At 44.7% G+C, this 20704-nt stretch overlaps 1 protein-coding gene across 1 annotated transcript in view; it reads right to left on the reverse strand.

The window, feature by feature from the left end:
- PRKCE (protein kinase C epsilon) overlaps positions 1-20704 on the reverse strand; it is a 616040-nt gene that overhangs the window by 52265 nt on the left and 543071 nt on the right. The window contains exons 12-13 of the mRNA XM_075339195.1: positions 9049-9187; positions 3802-3990 (exon numbers count right to left, since the gene is read on the reverse strand). Coding sequence (XP_075195310.1) covers positions 3802-3990; positions 9049-9187 — 328 coding nt within the window. The remainder of the gene's footprint in view (positions 1-3801; positions 3991-9048; positions 9188-20704) is intronic.

The following is a 20704-nucleotide window of genomic DNA, read 5'->3' on the forward strand; positions in this document are numbered from 1 at the left end:
TCTCTTATTCTTTCCTTCTTTCTTTGTTTCTCTTTCTTTCATCTATCCTTATTTTTCTCTCATTTTTTTCTTTTATTCTTTCCTTCTCTCTTTTTTTTCTTTTATTCTTTGATTCTTTCTTTTTCTTTCATTTTTTCTTTCCTTTTCCTTCATTCTTTCTTTTTCTTTCATTCTTTCTTAGGGGTACTTTGCACGTTGCGACATCGCACATCCGGCGCCGGTAACGACGTCGCAAAGTGTAAAGCCTAGAAGCACCGATAAACGATCGCAAAAGTGTTGAAAATCAGTGATCTGTGTAGTGTCGGTCATTTCCATAATTTCGCTGCAGCGACAGATACAATGTTGTTCCTCGTTCCTGCGGCAGCACACATCGCTGTGTATGAAGCCGCAGGAGCGAAGAACATCTCCTTACCTGCGTCCCGCCTGCAGTGAGGAAGGAAGGAGGTGGGCGGGATGTTTACGTCGCGCTCATCTCCGCCCCTCCGCTTCTATTGGCCGCCTGCCGTGTGACGTTGCTGTGACGCCACATGACCTGCCCCCTTAGGAAGGAGGAGGGTCGCCGGCCAGAGCGACGTCTCAGGGCAGGTAAGTGCGTGTGAAGCTGCCGTAGCAATAATGTTCGCTACAGCAGCTATCACAAGATATTGCAGCTGCGACGGGGGCGGGGACTATCGCGCTCGACATCGCTACAATCGGCTTGCGATGTCGTAGTGTGCAAAGTACCCCTTAATTTCATTCCTTCCTTCTTTCATTCTTTTTCTTTCATACCTACTTTCATTCTTTCCTTCTTTTTTTCATTTTTTCTCTCTCATTCTTTCTTTCCTTCTTTATTTCATTTCTTCTTTCTTTCATTCTTCCTTCCTCCTTTGTCTTTCTTTCTCTCTATGTCTTTCTCTTTCTATCGCTTCTCTTTCCTTACTTTCTTATATTCTCTCTTATTTTCTGTTTCTTTCTTTCTCTCTTTTTATTCTTCCTCCCTTCTTTTCTTTCTTGTTTTATTAAACACTAAAATTGAAAGTTTACTAACTGTGCGTGTCAAAGGGTCACTACTATCTTGTTATGCAATAGCCCACATCTAAAGGCACTAGACATAGACTAAAGTCAACCAATAGCCTAATGTGTATGAGCTCCTTCCAATTCTTCCCCAACAGATTATGTTGAATTTCTGCGGCAGATCCCTTTGTTATCCTGGACAAGAGCTGCTGCCACAGGATTCTGGCAGCAGCCCTCTCGTAGAGAACACAGGAGCATTCCTGAGTATGGGGGCGTCAGGAGAGAAAGCTCATAAGATAACAAGAAACAGACATAATATCTTTCTATTAGCTGGAAATTACTCCGGCGCGGGTTTTGATTTATGGCCAGGAAATAAATATTTCCAGGAACTGAAAACTTTTTACTAAATAAGTTATTTCTGTCCTTAATTAAGCCAAATAACATAAAAGAGCGGGACAGATTCATGCATTTTCTTATTTTCAATCATTCCTATTATTTGATGTGGCATGAAATAAACAGATGCAGATTTTGACCAAATGAACCAATTTTCATGAAGACATCACAAATAAATAGTGAAGTAGTGGAAAATGAAATGAAAGCCGCTGTCTGGTGTAAAGGTCAATGTCCATATGATCCTGATGATCGCTTCACTCAGCGCTGACAATCTTTACTTAACTGGATCTTTGTAGTGGCTATTAGTCACTACTGCGATCTCAGCACTCGATATTACAACCAATAATGAAGATTATTACTTCCCCGTACTGGTAATATGAATTGTTAGACAATTTTTTAGGATTTTGTACCCCCCAAAAAACGTATATTTGAAGCATTTACTCCATTTTTTAAAATATCTTCTTAGCTTTGAATGTGTCTAAGGCCGGGGTCACACTTGCGTATAGTTTTCGATGTTGGAGAATCGGATACAATATGCTAATGACACTTGGCTCAACCTCTGCTGCGAGCGTAATCCGAATGTTATTCACTGTGAACTCATTCTCTCGCATGTGAGAATCAGATCACAGGTGAGGAAAAGGTTAAAATATTAATTTTTCCATATTCTCCATTGTTTGTCATATATAGGATGCTGTGTGAGCCACCATACTGTATATAGGATGCTATGGGGGCCATCATAGTGTATATAGGGTGCTGCGGCGGCCATCATACTGTATATAGGGTGATGTGGGGGCCATCACACTGTATATCATTTTCTGTTGAGGGCTCTGAGTATCATAATTCTGTGTTTGAGGGCTGTGGGTGATCCTACTGTGCAGGGGAGTGTAGGGACCATCATACTATATGTAGGGTAGTTTAGGGCCATCATACTGTTTATAGGGTGCTGTGGGGGCCATCATACTGTATATCATATTGTATTGGGGGTTCTGATTGTCATAATTCTGTGTTTGAGGGCTGTGGTGATCATACTGTGCAGGGGAGTGTAGGGACTATCATACTATATGTAGGGTGCTTTAGGGCCATCATACTGTATATAAGGTGCTGTGGGGGCCATCACACTGTATATCATATTCTGTTGGGGGCTGTGGGTGTCATGATTCTGTGCTTGAGGGCTTTGGGTGATCATACTGTGTGGGGGAATGTAGGGACAATCATACTGTATATAGGGTGCTTTGGGGTCATCATACTGTATATAGGGTGCTATGGAGGCCATCATATTCTGTTGGGGGCTCTGGGTGTCATAATTCTGTTTGAAGACTGTGGGTGATCATACTGTGTGGGGGACCGTTGGGGCCATCATACTGTATATAAGGTACTGTGGCGGCCATCATACTGTTTTGGGGCTGTGATCGCCATCATAATGTGTTGGAAACTATGGGTGATCATACGAGGTGATCATTCTCACATAGGGAGTTTTAGGGGATCATACTGAATGGGTGTTATTCTGTGTTTATACCTTTTGGTGGGTGTGGAAACCATCATACTGTGTTGGGGGCTGTGGAGGATCATACTCTTTATAGTGGGCTGTGGGGTCCTGTAAACAGTGTGAAGATCTGTTCATCATTATACGGTGTGTGGGGGCGTTGGGGCCATCATACTGTTTTTTTAGGCGAGCAGTTGATCATAATACAAGGGCTGAAGAACAGGAGCAGTATGATTTACTATTGTGTTTTTTATAAACTATTAAAATAAGCAAATTATATAGTTTTGATGTGCTCAATAATATACAATAAAATTAATATTAATATAAAATAATACTAATAATATGTTATTTTTAATATTGAATAGAATTAATTTCAACATTTTGGTTGGGCCAATAAACATGTGGCTCCTAGGGAAATTATATGTCCTCCCCTATGTTAAGGGAGTCTGAAGACCATATAAAAAGACACCAGTATTATACATGGTACAAGGTAGGTAGGGGCTTGTTACAGATTTTGAGTTTTACTTCTGCTCCTTCAGAGTTGTCTACATGAAGTCGGTAGGTTTGGTTGTTGGTTAACTTTTGTTCATTGATAATAATCTGTCAATTAATACAATTGACGTATTTAACCCATTCCCTATATTTCAGTCCTGCAGCCTGGCATAGATATAGTAACGCACACTACTTCTGCAGAATCTTCCCCTTTAGTACAAGTCTTCAGATCTCTGGTTTATCCTTCATACAACGGCACAGAACACAAACATTATGTTCTTTTCCCACAAGAAGTGTAATTTATCCCAGGCTCCATTATCCAACCAGTGCCACTATGAACTGCACGTGAACTCCCAGAGGGTGGCCGTTCTCTATTAGTCAATTTCAGTTTTTTTGGGGAAAAAAAAAAGAAATAAAAAAAAATATAATTCAAGACTTACTGATTTCAAAATGCTGACAGCTTCTTTACTGAGCCACACAGGGTAGAGGACATCATCGTGCAGGATGGATTCGAAGAGGTCATCTTCATTGTCGGCTTCGAAAGGTGGTTGACCTGCCATCATCTCGTACATCAAGACGCCTAGTGCCCACCAATCCACCGAGGGTCCATATTCTAATTCCTGTAATATCTGGAATAAGCATAACATAATAACTTTTAGATGAGATATTTAAGCATATCTATGTAAGTTCAAAGTGGGGGTAAAGGCAATGTAAAAATGTCTGATAGTGATCTTAGGTGTCCTGCTCAATGATGGTTCCAGACAAAAGAAGTTGTTCATCAATCAATGCTATACGTTCTCAAAGATTTTATACAGTGATATGAAAAAGTTTGGGCACCCCTATTAATGTTAACCTTTTTTCTTTATAACAATTTGGGTTTTTGCAGCAGCTATTTCAGTTTCATATATCTAATAACTGATGGACTGAGTAATATTTCTGGATTGAAATGAGGTTTATTGTACTAACAGAAAATGTGCAATCCGCATTTAAACAAAATTGGACCGGTGCAAAAGTACGAGCACCTAAACATAAAAGTGACATTAATATTTTGTAGATCCTTCTTTTGCAAAAATAACAGCCTCTAGTCGCTTCCTGTAGCTTTTAATGAGTTCCTGGATCCTGGATGAAGGTATATTTGACCATTCCTGTTTACAAAACAATTCCAGTTCAGTTAAGTTTGATGGTCGCCGAGCATGGACAGCCCGCTTCAAATCATCCCACAGATTTTCAATGATATTCAGGTCTGGGGACTGGGATGGCCATTCCAAAACATTGAAATTGTTCCTCTGCATGAATGCCTAAGTAGATTTGGAGCGGTGTTTTGGATCATTGTCTTGCTGAAATATCCATCCCCTGCGTAACTTCAACTTCGTCATTGATTCTTGCACATTATTGTCAAGAATCTGCTGATACTGAGTTGAATCCATGCGACCCTCAACTTTAACAAGATTCCCGGTGCCGGCATTGGCCACACAGCCCCAAAGCATGATGGAACCTCCACCAAATTTTACTGTGGGTAGCAAGTGCTTTTCTTGGAATGTCGTGTTTTTTTGCCTCCATGCATAACGCCTTTTTGTATGACCAAACAACTCAATCTTTGTTTCATCAGTCCACAGGACCTTCGTCCAAAATGTAACTGGCTTGTCCAAATGTGCTTTTGCATACCTCAGGCGACTTTGTTTGTGGCGTGCTTGCAGAAACGGCGTCTTTCGCATCACTCTCCCATACATCTTCTCCTTGTGCAACGTGTGCTGTATTGTTGACTGATGCAAAAAGAACGGAGTCCTGCACTACACATGCATATCTGTCAAACCATGGGCTCACTCATAGGTAAGGAAACATAGTAGCAACTGTCAATGAGGAATCCGGATCAGCGTGCAGGTCAAAACAGAAGAAGGAAGTCCCAATGGTCCACAGAAAGAAGAATAAGACCGCACCAAAGCTGCAATGTTTCGTCCGGTAATCTTTATTCCATATTCATGGTTAAAAGGTGTAAGCTGTGAGCGGGTAGAGGAGACCTGGATGCGGCCCCCCGCTGCGGACGACGGCCGTTTCGCCTGTAATTAGGCTTCTACGGGTCCACAGGTGCGGTCTTATTCTTCTTTCTGTGGACCATTGTTGACTGATGCACATTGACACCATCTGCAAGATGATGCTGCAGGTCTTTGGAGGTGGTCTGTGGATTGTCCTTGACTGTTCTCACCATTCTTCTTCTCTGCCTTTCTGATATTTTTCTTGGCCTGCCACTTCTGGGCTTAACAAGAACTGTACCTGTGTTCTTCCATTTGCTTACTATGTTCCTCACAGTGGAAACTGACAGTTTAAATCTCTGAGACAACTTTTTGTATCCTTCCCCTGAACAACTGTGTTGAATAATCTTTGTTTTCAGATCATTTGAGAGTTGTTTTGAGGTGCCCATGATGCCACTCTTCAGAGGAGATTCAAATAGGACAACAACTTGCAAGTGGCCACCTTAAATACCTTTTCTCATGATTGGATACACCTGCCTATGAAGTTCAAAGCTCAATGAGGTTACAAAACCAATTTAGTGCTTTAGTAAGTCAGTAAAAAGTAGTTAGGAGTGTTCAAATCAAGAAATTGATAAGGGTGCCCATACTTTTGCATCCGTCAAATTTTGATAAAATGCGGATTGCACATTTTCTGTTAGTACAATAAACCTCATTTCAATCCAGAAATATTTCTGAGTCCATCAGTTATTAGATATATGAAACTGAAATAGCTGTTGCAAAAACCCAAATTGTTATAAAGAAAAAAGGTTAACATTAATAGGGGTGCCCAAACTTTTCATATGACTGTATGTTATGGATTGGTGAGCATCCAACATCTGCTAAAAAGAAGGAACAAAATGGCCGAGCTTATCAGGAAGCATGAGCAGAAACATGTACAGGCCAATATATTTTATATTGAGCACCTACACCTCAAAGATAATCGGTAGCCTTCTACTTCTTCCTTTCAGCGATTAGTGGACCCCATCAGATCAAAATTACTATTAACCTATCAAAATTTAGTTCAAAGTTTAGTTAACCTTTAAAGCTCCAATACATTAGGTCATAGTAATGGACTAAAGGGGGCTTTACACGCTACGATATCGTTAATGAATTATCATCGGGGTCACGTTGTTTGCGACGCACATCCAGCGTCATTAACGACATCGCAGCGTGTGACACTTACCAGCGTCCTTAACCGACCTCAAAATTGGTGAAAATCGTTCACCATGGAGAGGTCGTCCTAAAACCAAAAATCGTTAATGGTTTATTATCGTTGTTGTTCGTCGCTCCTGCGGCAGAACACATCGCTGTGTGTGACACCGCAGGAGCGACGAACGTCTCCTTACCTGCGTCCCGCCGGCAATGCGGAAGGAAGGAGGTGGGCGGGATGTTACGTCCCGCTCATCTCCGCCCCTCCGCTTTGATTGGTCGGCCGCTTAGTGACGTCACGGTGACGTCACTTTGACGCCGAACGCACCTCCCCCTTGAGGGAGGGATTGTTCGGCAGTCACAGCGACGTCGCCGACCAGGTAAATGCATGTGACGCTGCCGTAGCGATAATGTTCGCTGCGGGAGCGATCACACGATATCGCATGCACGACGGGGGCGGGTACTTACATGCTCGATATCGCTAGCAATTGCTAGGAATATCGTAGCGTGTAAAGCCCCCTTAAGGCTCTTAACACAATAGGCGCCTAAATACACTAAATGAACACATGTATTTACCACCTACATGTTACACCCTACAGGAGCATTTGTGGATTTCCATTCCAAATACATAGGTATTAACATGGCATTGGCCACTTTCAGCTACAACTTAGCCACTCTTCTGGGTAGGCTTACTACATCATTTTGGAGGGTGTCTGTGGTAACTTTTGCCCATTCATCCATAAGAGCATTTGTGAGGTCAGGCACTGATGCTGTAGGAGAAGTCGGGCTCACAATTTCTGTTCTAGCTCATCCCAAAGGTGTTGGATGGGGTTGAAGTCAAGGCTCTGAGCAGCCATGATTGTTTTTCGAAACCAAATTCCCAACCATGTGTTTATGGACATTGTGCACTGGGCACAGTCATGGAAAACAGAAAAGGGTCTTCCCAAAACTATTTCTTCAAAGATCGAAGCTACAATTGTCCAAAATGTCTTGTATACTTAAGTATCAAGATTTCCTTTCACTGGAAGTAAGGGGCCTGAGGCTGACCATGCGTGCAGCAGCCCAGCCATGGATACCCATTTAATAAAGCTCCTGAAAGGGCACGGTTTTGGTGCTGATGCTAATTCCAGAGGATGTTTGGACTCTGCAGTTATGGGGTCAGCAGAGCATTGGTGACTTTTCTGCCCTCTGCTCCTCATCACTCAGCCCCCCGCTCTGTAACGTTACGTGGTCTTCACTTTATGGCTGAGTTTCTGTGGGTCCTTCCACTTCTCAATAATTTCACTCATACTGTAGGTGATGGGGAAATATTTCATGAGGAATACATTATTTATTACAACGATGATGAATTACAGGATGATGCCGGTACCAATTGCCGTTCTGTCACACATGCTAGTAAAGGCAGATGGTATGGTGCGGGGCCGGATGTTATACACCGGGGGCTGAAGCAACAAGCTGAATTCAATGATTACGTGTGTCCCAATACTTTTCTCCATATAGTGTATGAGATATACATCTGGAGACTCACCCAACATATACTTCCAATAGAAGGCTGCTATATCGGCATTCAATGGAATACCCCCATTAAAAATAAAGTATATGTTTTTTCATTACTGTTTGTACAGAACAACGCATTCTACTATATTATTCTATGACGAAATAATAAGTATCTCAATATATATCAGCTGGGTGCTGGATAAAGGCCCCGTTACACGCAACGACATTGCTAACGAGATGTCGTTGGGGTCACGGAATTCGTGACGCACATTTGTCCTCGTTAGCGATGTCGTTGCGTGTGACGCATACGAACGACCGCTAACAATCAAAAATACTCACCTTATCGTTGACACCTCGTTCTAATCCCAAATATCGTTGATGGTGCTGGATGCAGGTTGTTCGTCGTTCCTGAGGCAGCACACATTGCTACGTGTGACAACCCAGGAACAACGAACAACACCTTACCTGCGTCCTCCGGCAACGAGGTGAACGTCACTTTCTGTCGGCTGCTCTCCGCCCCTCCACTTCTATTGGCCGCCTGCCGTCACTGTGACGCCGCTAGGCAGGTAAGTACGTGTGACGGGTCCTAACGATGTTGTGTGCCACGGGCAACGATTTGCCCGTGACACACAACCGACGGGGGCGGGTGCTTTCACCAAAGACATCGCTAGCGATGTCGCTGCGTGTAAAGCCCCCTTAATGGTGAAGAGGACACAGTTTTAGCCTATACCTGGTGAATAGAGCCCTAAGGAAAAGTTTGGTGTAGCATAAAAGTCATCGGCTCTAAATATAATGTGCTAAGATGATCATTAAGATGATGCACATATGAGCATTGAGCCTGTTCAGCAACGCGCAAACTCCCAAGGAGTTAGAGGACATATTACCACTTCAAGCAGTTCTCCAGGGAAGAATTCCTTTGTAATGCTGATGGAACCACTAGGCTATATTTAAAATTCCAGAAGAAAAAGGATGATGCACGGTTTTATTAATAGCCTTTATTAATTCTCTCGTCTTCATGTGATCAGCACCTACCTCAGGAGCGATGTAGTCTGGCGTACCGCAGAAGGTTGTTGTAGTTACGCCATTCAGAATTCCCTCTTTGCACATCCCAAAGTCCGCCAGTTTACAGTGGCCTTCTGCGTCCAGAAGAATATTGTCCAGTTTAAGATCCCTGGAAAAGGAATAAGAATGTTTTACATGTAGCGATTAAATATTCACGCATAAATCTAGTAGACTTTTAGTATTTTAGCGTATTAAAAACTGTTCTTTAATTGTTAGCATTAACAGTAGGATTCACACTCTGCAGTTTAACAGGTTTTATTCCTCTATAATTTGATGTAATTAAAGGGGTTTTCCCAAGAACAATGTTCATTTTAATCAATAGATCTTGGAGTAATAATAATTTCCACAATTGGATGCGTTTTAAAAAAATGTTTCTGAGCTGAGATAATCTTATATATGTGCCCCTGCTGTGTACTGTGTAATGGTCGTGTCTGAACGTGCAGGGACATGGTCTGATCATACCACATCATGGATAAGATTATACCTTTATTGAAACGCATCGGATATGCCCTCTGAGGGGTCTGTTTGATGCCAGTGACGCTGTACATATTTATAATGGTTTCTAATAAGGCATGAAGATTTTATCCCAGTCTTCTCTGCTGGAATCCTGTCACTGTTTCTCCTGAAGTCCAAGCCAGGGTATAAAGGCCCCGTTACACGCAACGACGTATCTAACGATATATCGCCGGGGTCACGGATTCCGTGATGCACATCCGGCATCGTCAGCGATGTCGTTGCGTGTGACACCAATGAGCGATCGTTAACGATGGAAAATACTCACCAAATCATCCATCGTTGACATGTCGTTCATTTTCAAAAAATCATTGATTGTTGAGAACGCAGGTTATTCGTCGTTCCTGCGGCAGCACACATCGCTATGTGTGACACCCAGGGAACGATGAACTACAGCTTATCTGCGGCCACCGGCAATGAGGAAGGAAGAAGGTGGACGGGATGTTACGGCAGCTCATCTCCGCCCCTCCGCTTCTATTGGACGGCTGCCGTGTGACGTCGCTGTGACGCCAAACGAACCACCTCCTTAGAAAGGAGGCGGTTCGCCGGCCACAGCAACGTCGCTAGGCAGGTAAGTACGTGTGACGGGTGTAAGCGATGTTGTGCGCCACGGGCAGCGATTTGCTCCTGACGCACAACCGACAGGGGCGGGTGCCTTCACCAGCGACATCGCTAGTGATGTCGCTACGTGTAAAGCCCGCTTTAATGTTATCCCCTATCTAAACGATAGTTTAGCGATAGCTGGGGGATTGGATTAACCGCTGCATTGTACTTGTCTTTCTATAACAGTCATTTCGAAAATGAATGAGAAATGACCTCAGTAAGGCTACAATCATCCATAATATGGCTCAACACAACTACCAAGTTGTATGGATCCTCAATAAAGTGTCCACAAAGGAATATGTATGGAACTTCAGGCATTCCCTTTACCCATACCTTCTATCACAATCATGACAGTACTTGAGTAATTGAATGCAACTTATTTTACAGCAACACTTTTTTTTTGATAATTTAATTGATTAGTTTCAAAAATATTGCATCAAAGCTGAATAACATGTACCGTGAACCCTCTCCAAAGACTTCATCCTTGAGGAGACCTTAACCAGATCAGATTTTAGTTCTTCCACATATTCTTTATATTAGTCATGTTTGAGAAGCCCACCTTCCTAGAAGGTCACTTTTCAATGCTATCTTGGGTGGTCGTCTCAAAGAGATAGAACAACTAGAAATATACATTGCGTACACATTTCACATCTAGGTAGCAAAATTGACCATATAGGTGCGTTCTACATAGCTGGACTAGGGTGGCACCAGCCCACCTATAACTAACTCTGCAGAGCCTACTGTTTAGCTACATGTAAATATTACAATACCCTCACAAGTTTAGATAGTTTGTAGTATGAATGATGAGATGCTGCCTTTGTCTATACAGAGGGAACTAAATGTATAGGGCCAACTACTGCTTATGTTGGAGGATAAGTGAATCACTCCAGCACAAAGGCCCACCGGTGGATTCACCTGTTGTCCAGTGGGCCAGTCCAAGCCTGTGTTTTGTGGTCCGTCATCACTGGTGAGTAACATGTCATGAACTATAAACACGTATGTGACACAGTAAATGCTGTAACCCAATGTCACTTTCCATACACATGACGGGAGCCTTTAAGATCAGCTACGTCTGAAGACTTCAGGGTCTTATTTCTTGGCAAGTCAGAAGCTGGTTAATGATTTGACCTTTTGTGCCCGAGTAAATGCAGAAATGATGAGACAGAACACATTGGTTTTTTTGTGTGATCAGCTCAAAGCCGTGTCTTCAGCAGAGCACAGTCCTACAGTATCAGCCACTGCTGAGGAACCAGTGAATGGGACACCTGCCGCCATAGTTCATTTCCTACTAAGAGACTTGTCGATGTGCCTAATTACACATAAACTTGAGTGCAAGATGCTACCATATCAGACATCTCATATCCTGTATCCAGACATATATACATATATATATATATATATATATATATACACACACACACACACACATATATATACATATATATATATATATATATATATATATATATATATATATATATATATATATATATATATATATATATATATGTATATATATATATATACAGTCAGGGCCAGAAATATTTGGACAGTGACACAAGTTTTGTTATTTTAGCTGTTTACAAAAACATGTTCAGAAATACAATTATATATATAATATGGGCTGAAAGTGCACACTCCCAGCTGCAATATGAGAGTTTTCACATCCAAATCGGAGAAAGGGTTTAGGAATCATAGCTCTGTAATGCATAGCCTCCTCTTTTTCAAGGGACCAAAAGTAATTGGACAAGGGACTCTAAGGGCTGCAATTAACTCTGAAGGCGTCTCCCTCGTTAACCTGTAATCAATGAAGTAGTTAAAAGGTCTGGGGTTGATTACAGGTGTGTGGTTTTGCATTTGGAAGTTGTTGCTGTGACCAGACAACATGCGGTCTAAGGAACTCTCAATTGAGGGGAAGCAGAACATCCTGAGGCTGAAAAAAAAGAAAAAATCCATCAGAGAGATAGCAGACATGCTTGGAGTAGCAAAATCAACAGTCGGGTACATTCTGAGAAAAAAGGAATTGACTGGTGAGCTTGGGAACTCAAAAAGGCCTGGGCGTCCACGGATGACAACAGTGGTGGATGATCGCCGCATACTTTCTTTGGTGAAGAAGAACCCGTTCACAACATCAACTGAAGTCCAGAACACTCTCAGTGAAGTAGGTGTATCTGTCTCTAAGTCAACAGTAAAGAGAAGACTCCATGAAAGTAAATACAAAGGGTTCACATCTAGATACAAACCATTCATCAATTCCAAAAATAGACAGGCCAGAGTTAAATTTGCTGAAAAACACCTCATGAAGCCAGCTCAGTTCTGGAAAAGTATTCTATGGACAGATGAGACAAAGATCAACCTGTACCAGAATGATGGGAAGAAAAAAGTTTGGAGAAGAAAGGGAACGGCACATGATCCAAGGCACACCACATCCTCTGTAAAACATGGTGGAGGCAACGTGATGGTAGGGCATGCATGGCTTTCAATGGCACTGGGTCACTTGTGTTTATTGATGACATAACAGCAGACAAGAGTAGCCGGATGAATTCTGAAGTGTACCGAGATATACTTTCAGCCCAGATTCAGCCAAATGCCGCAAAGTTGATCGGACGGTGCTTCATAGTACAGATGGACAATGACCCCAAGCATACAGCCAAAGCTACCCAGGAGTTCATGAGTGCAAAAAAGTGGAACATTCTGCAATGGCCAAGTCAATCACCAGATCTTAACCCAATTGAGCATGCATTTCACTTGCTCAAATCCAGACTTAAGACGGAAAGACCCACAAACAAGCAAGACCTGAAGGCTGCGGCTGTAAAGGCCTGGCAAAGCATTAAGAAGGAGGAAACCCAGCGTTTGGTGATGTCCATGGGTTCCAGACTTAAGGCAGTGATTGCCTCCAAAGGATTCGCAACAAAATATTGAAAATAAAAATATTTTGTTTGGGTTTGGTTTATTTGTCCAATTACTTTTGACCTCCTAAAATGTGGAGTGTTTGTAAAGAAATGTGTACAATTCCTACAATTTCTATCAGTTATTTTTGTTCAAACCTTCAAATTAAACGTTACAATCTGCACTTGAATTCTGTTGTAGAGATTTCATTTCAAATCCAATGTGGTGGCATGCAGAGCCCAACTCGCGAAAATTGTGTCACTGTCCAAATATTTCTGGACCTAACTGTATATATACATATATATATATACATACGTATATATACACACACACACACACACACACACACACACACAAACACATACAGTATATCCCTTTTGGAGCAGAAATAGTGACTATACAGTTTTTCTTTCACTCAACTTTCCCAGAAACGGCTGTATGTGGCTTATGTGTGTATATATATATATATATATATATATATATATGTATATATATATATATATATATATATATATATATAGGTAAGGATGGTTGACCTTAGGGAGATCAACATCCAGCACCGCGGAGCATCATCACGTGTTTTCTCAACGCAGTGATTCTAGAGCAATGCCCCCTGGGAAATATGCTAAACAAGGAAGCTGCGGAGACACCATCACATGTTTCTCAACGCTGGCAGGACGCTAGCCAGGTCTTTCACCGGGAAGGAAAAACCACGGGAAGGGCAGTCTCCAGTCAAGGAAACCACCTATGCCAAAACATGGTATCCATCCACAGACAGCTGTTTCGGGGTATTTGCCCCTCATCAGTGTGGAATAGGAAACTGGCTAGTGAGAGCAATGCCTAGTAGAAGACTATATAGATAAGGATGGTCGACCTTAGGGAGATCAACATCCAGAAGCCAGTTTCCTACTGGCTACTGGATGTTGTCTGGCGGTGGGCTGTTGTCTGCTTTTGGGACTTTGGTTGGGATAGGACCTAAAATCCTGCCTTCAATCGGTTAATTAGCTAGGCTGTTGGCTCTGGTCCTTGCTTCAGAGTCCGAGTACCCCCTATGTGCACGGTTTCCGGTCGGGTCTCCGGTGTCGGTACCAGCGGGCTCCTACCCTGTCTCGGTCCACCTCGGATCTGCCGAGCCATCTTCCCGTCTTCTGCTGGACACGGACCACCGTCTGCCACCTAGCCGATGCATCAGGGCTGCGACCCTGACACCTGTCCTCTCTCCTCCTCCTCCTCAGACTAAATTATGACTTCAGCTGACTGTTTTCCTGCCCCGGGTTCTCTAGGCCCCTAGGTGGGCATTCTTCATCCATCTGGTCCCGCCCACTGGTGTGCCTGTCCTTCCCTGGGGGGGTGACTAGGATTTCTGGTCAGCTGTATGTAACCCTGTGAGGGAAAGGTGTTATGCAGGGGCCTATTCTATGTGTGACCACCTGGCGTCGCCAGGGCATCACATTTATATATATATATATATATATATATACACACACACACACACACACACACAAAAAGCCACATACAACTGTTTCTGGGAAAGTTGAGTGAAAAGGAAACTGTACAGTCACTATTTCTGCTCCAAAAGGGATTGTCACTCAGCAGTCCACATATCTCCCTAGTTGTATAGTTGTACAATGATGTATGTCATACTTCTGTCACTGGTGTGTCATGGGTGACAGGCAGTCCTGTGCTGTCCGGCTATAGAAGGTCACATCGTTTGGCTGCGCAAATTGCTCCCTGACCTTCTATTAATCCTGCTTTGTGTATTTGGTATCCTATGTATCGCCTCTGCTATATTTTCATCCCTTTCTCTTTAGGACCCTGTGGAGTTCCTCACCCTTTCAGCTGTTTTTCATCAGCACTTCCCTTGGTGTCTTTATATACCCTTATTTCCCCTTAGGCCCCTTTCACACATCAGTGATTCTGGTACGTTTGTGCTTTTTTTTAAACGTACCAGAATCACTGACATACGCAGATTCTAATGAATGGGTCTGCTCACACGTCAGTGATTTGTCACTGCACGTGTCTCCATGCGGTGTACCCGCGTGTGCGTGATTTCTGCACGGAGACATGTCCATTTTTTTCTGGCATCACTGATGTTCCACGGACCACGCAGTGGTGTGGTCCGTGAAACACGTGCCAGAAAAAAACGTGTTTTTAAAATAATAAACATTTTAACTCACCCGGCGTCCAGCGATGTCCTCTGCAGCCCGTTCTCCCTGCTCCTTCTGTGCCGGCTGATTACTGTCGCGCATATTCATTATGCACGACACAGCCGACCCGGAAGCAGCTGCTGCGGGGGTCAGCGCTGGCCGGATGCTGCGTCGTGGGAGGATTCAGCACCACGGACAGCAGGAGCGGGCGCAGGTGAGTGAATCTCTAAGTGCAATCACGGGCCACGGAGAACGGAGCCCGGATTGCACTTAGACAACCCACGTGTGCCGTGATTTTCGGCACACGCAGGGACATGTGCGTGTTTTACACGCCAGTGAAAAACGTCTGTGTTTTTCACTGACGTGTGAAACGGGCCTTACTCTGTGCTGGAAATAGGTCTAATACCCTTAAGTCTTCAGTGCGAGCAGTCGGCTTGCATACATCTGAATAAACTTTGTTATTATTGTAATTCCTCTCCTTGAGTCATCTGGAGATGTTATTTGATTACTTTCCCCCTATTTGTTATCCCTATGTCTTATTTAGAGCTTAGTGGGGTTGATTAGGCATTCATCCAATCCACTCCCTATCTAGGGCCTACTTCAGGGTCAGCCACAGTCATGTATCCGGCTCTGCGTATAGGTGCGGAACCTTTCTAAGGTGGTGAGGGAGCCAGGGCCCAGCGGTAGGCTTGCTCAGGGGTCACCATCTCCCCCTTCCCTAGTTACCCTTCCCTGTCGCCATTCGCTTAGTGCTTCCCCGTACTTAGCGTGACAACTTTACTATATCCATATACCGCATACAGGGAGAGTTTTTGGAAAGCCCACTGACAATCCCCATTGGAGCTGTATGGCCAGATATATACATTACAATACCAATACGGATTTACCAACTTCTTTTCCGCTTCAAAAGACACACGTTTTACATGAGGATTTTATTGCAAATTTTATTGAGAATTTTACTGTTTGCATTGAAAGAGTGACAACCACAATAAACTCTGCATTGAAAATTGACATGCTGCGGATTTTAAAATACGACCAGCAGGTCAATTGATGAGCAAAACATTTTTTCAAATATGAATATTAATTTTTTTTAAGTCTCATTATATTAACTGGTACTGTATTACATAGCAATTCTTCTATATGCAATCTGCCAAGAAAATCTGCATACAATCTGCAATGGGTGCAGCGCAAGCCGAAAGCTGCTCATCACCGCTTGTCACTCAGTTGCCCCCAAAAAAAACAGATATAAATCTGAAACATATGAATATGGTTTTGAAAAACTTTATAGGTGCAATGATCTTTAGGCTTTGTGCAAACAAACCTTTTTTAAACTAAATAAAATGCCTGAAAGAAATGCTTAAAAATATTTGAAAGACACGTCCAATTTCTATTGTGAAATCATTTTGCTTGTCAGAATCTGTCACCAGGTTTTTGCTCCCCGATCTGAGAGCAGCATAATGTAGAAACAGAGACCCTGATTCCAGCGATGTGTCACTTACTGAGCTGTTTACTGTCATTTTGATAAAATCAATGTTTTCTCTGCTGCAGATCTAGCAGTTATTCAGAGCTCATGAATATGCGGGACTACCTGCAGCCAGTAAGTAGTCCTGTAATGATAATCTACTGCTGATTAAACTGTAATTTTATCAAAACTACACTAAGCAGCCCAGTGAGTGACATATCGCTGGAATCAGGGTCTCTGTTCCTACATTATGCCGCACTCAGATTTAGTGGCAAAAAACTGGTGACAGATTCCTTTTAAGTATTTTATTCTTCTGCTTCAGGTCTTGAAAAACACCTTGTGCCACAAAACACAGTGCATGTTGCTTCTATGAGGCAGCTCCTGATGGAATCTGCTACAAACTAGACACTATCCAAATATGTCTATAAAAAAAATACAAAATGCAACAAAAACCTCTTTAGGCCCTGTGCGCACTAGAAAATGGACTTTTCTTAAGAAAAAGCCACACCCTCTGTCAAAAATCGCACCCGCGTTTTTGCTGCAGTTTGCCGCGTTTTTGCCGTGGTTTTGCCGCAAGTTGGTCCCTGTGGTTTTTTTACCATTATCTATGGCAAAAACTGCAGGTACCTGCGGAAAAGAAGTGACATGCTCATTGTCTTTGCTGCAGAAATTCTGCAGCAAAACCAGTAGGGGAAAAAACTCAGTGTGCGTACAGCATTTTTTTTTCACCATAGGTTTAGCTGAGGAAAGACTGCAGAAAGGTTCTGAACATTTTCAGCTGCAATTCATGCAGCAAAACCGCGGCAAAAACCGCAACCGTGCGCACAGGGCCTTAAGGGCTCGTGAAAGAACCTATCCCATTTGTTTGTGCGTCACGGGCAAATCGCTGCCCGTGGCGCACAATATCGCTAGTGCCCGTCACACATACTTTCCTTCCTAGCGACGTCGCTGTGGACGGCGAACAGCCCCTTTTCTAAGGCGTTGGCTCGTGCGGCGTCACAGCGACGTCACATGGCAGGCGGAGGAGCGGAGAGCAGCCGCAAGAAAGTCACGCCCACCTCATTGCCGGAGGATGCAGGAACGCTGTTGTTCATCGTTCCTGGGGTGTCACACGTAGCGATGTGTGCTGCTGCAGGAAAAACTACCAACCTGCATCCAGCACCAGCAACGATATTTGGGAAATGGACGACGTGTCAACAATCAACGATTTGGTGAGTATTTTGCATCGTTAGCGGTCGCTCGTACATGTCACACGCAACGACATCGCTAACGAGGTCGGATGTGCGTCACGAATTCCGTGACCCCCAACAACATCTCGTTAGCGATGTTGTTGCGTGTAACGGGGCCTTTACACTAGACCTTCCTGCAACCCTCACCCAAAGAAAGAGCGTTTCCTGAAAAGGTTTTTTACTTGAAAAAGTGGTGTTTTTTTAAAAGCCTGAAGAAAAAAGCTCAGCATACACATAGCCAAAAAATGAAAAGAAAAATATCAGCTCACCACTAATACGAGAAATGCCTAAAGTTAAGAATTAGTGCGATACACGCAATCTCCAGGCCGCTATCCTCGAGTAGCAGCAGCATAATGAAAGATATAATCCAGCTCCTTGTAAAAAAAAACCCCTGTTATTAGAAAATTGTCTCCATAAAATAAATGAAGAAAATATGATGATAGGAAAAAATTATAGTCTAAAGCGGGCTTTACATGCTGTGACATCGCTAGCCGATGCTAGTGTACCGCCCTGAGAGGGGCCCGGCCGCTTCCTCACCTTGCTCGGGCCCAGCCGCTCGAGGTCCGGGCTCGGGTTGTCGGTGGCACGAGCGCCTCCGGACCAGTGGCCACGTCGCTCTGTTAGAGGGGAGAGGTAGCGGGGTGGTGGTGGTGGTGGACGAGGCGCGCAGCCGGGGAGGGCCGCGCTGTCGTCCAACGGGTCGTGATGCCACCCACGGGTCGTGGTGACGGGATGCACCACCGCTGCAGCTGGAGTGAAGGCGGGCTCGTCCCGGATCGGTGTTGCGGCCGCAGCCTAGATGTTAGCCCCTCCGTGGGTAGGGGCGGTGTGTCCCGGGGATCTGGTTCGGTCGGGGACTGGAGCGCTGATGTTGTTGTCGGGGTGCAGGGTGCCGTGCCGCGGTGTAGTGTCGTGCCCGGATGGCACTGGTGTACTTACGATTGATTCACACTCAGAGTCACCGGTAAACCAAAGTTCGTATGTGGTCGGTTCCCGCGGCCAGCTGCTGATGTCCCCTGTGGGGTTGATGGTGGCCCCTTTTCCCGTGCACCACTGCATGTTGTGTTTCGGCCCCCCTGCCTAAGCAGTGGTAGCCCGCTCCCCGGCGTTGAGCTGCCAGAGGAGCCCTCGGTTGCCCGCAGGCGCTGGCCCGTCGGGTGTTTGGCCCTTGGCGGTGGCGCTCACCCGGTCTCGGTGGGCTTTTGCCTTCTTTCGGGACCTTGGGTGTGGATGAACCCGTGAGGTCCAGCCAGCAATCAGTCAATTTGCCTATACTCAGTGGCTTCTAAGCTAGGATGGGGTCTGAGTACCCGGTTTCTGGTGCTCCGGTACATGGTTGACTCCCCGGTTCGGCATCGGCGGGCTCCAACCCAGGCCCGGTCCGTATGGTTCCGCCGGTTGCTGTACCGGTACTCCTGCAGACGGCCATCACCGTCTGCCTGCCTGACGTTTTCCAAAGGGGCCCAGGCTCCTACCCGGGTCCCTGACAACTGCTCCACTACCGCTCACTGTCAACTCCAAAACTAATCTGTTTGAACTTCCTGCCCCAGGACAGTAGTCTCCTCGGTGGGTGTGCCTTTCCGCCTGACTCCGCCCACCTGGTGTGCTCTACTAGCCCTGAGGGAGGCATCAGGTCTCCCTTTTGGGTGACATGTGTGTGACCTCACAGGGGATGGGGGTGTGTGTGTATGTGGTTGATGTAATTACCTGTGACCCCTGGGGTTCAGGGTGTCACACTAGCGATGGCGAGCGTGATAGCACCTGCCCCTATCGTTATGCCGATATTTGGTGATCGCTGCCGCAGCGAACATTATCGCTACGGCAGCGTCACACGCACTTACCTGGACGGCGGCTTCGCTATGACTGCCGAACAATCCCTCCGTCAAGGGGGAGGGACGTTCGGCATCACAGCGACGTCACCGCGACGTCACTAAGCGGCCGGCCAATCAAAGCGGAGGGGCGGAGATGAGCAGGACGAACATCCCGCCCACCTCCTTCCTTCCTCATTGCTGGTGTGTGGCAAGTAAGGAGAGGTTCCTCGTTCCTGCGGCGTCACACGTAGCGATGTGTGCTGCCGCAGGGGCGAGGAACAACTTCGCCCACGTGACAGCAGCGATATTTGAGAATGGACCCCCATGTCAATGAGGAGCAATTTTGGACATTTTTGCAACGATCCAAAATCGCTCCTTGGAGTCACACACAACGAGATCGCTACAGCGGCCGGATGTAAGTCACAAAATCCGTAACCCCAACGAGATCGCTGTAGCGATCTCTTGCATGTAAAGCCCGCTTAAGGCTATGTGCCCACGGAAGAAAGTAACTGAGGATTTTGTAGCGGAAAAGCCGTGGATTTTCTAGATTTTCCAGATAAATCCACAGGTTTACGCAAGTACAGACATTCCCCATGTTATCCTATGGGATTTGGTGAGTGCTGTATCAATGCTGCGGTATTTGCGGCTGCGGAAAATGCTGCAGAATTCCCGCAGCCGAACGTAACTGCATGTCAATTATTCATGTGGAATTATCTACGGATTTCCCGTTCTTCCACTATGGAGATACAGGGCGAGAATTCCGCAGGAAATCCACACTGTTTCCGCAGGTTTACCGCAACAACTCCGCAGGTATACCGCAGCAATGGATAGCTGCGGATCCTGGGGAGTTGCTGCGTGAACCTGCGGAAATACCTGCAGAGAAGAATACCTGCACATGGTCCTATGCTTTTCAGACTGCCATGAGTCCTCATACAAATACTTTCGGAGATGTATTTCTATGACCAAGGAAGG

The sequence above is a fragment of the Anomaloglossus baeobatrachus genome, chromosome 3, assembly GCF_048569485.1.
Source record: "Anomaloglossus baeobatrachus isolate aAnoBae1 chromosome 3, aAnoBae1.hap1, whole genome shotgun sequence".
Taxonomy (NCBI): domain Eukaryota; kingdom Metazoa; phylum Chordata; class Amphibia; order Anura; family Aromobatidae; genus Anomaloglossus; species Anomaloglossus baeobatrachus.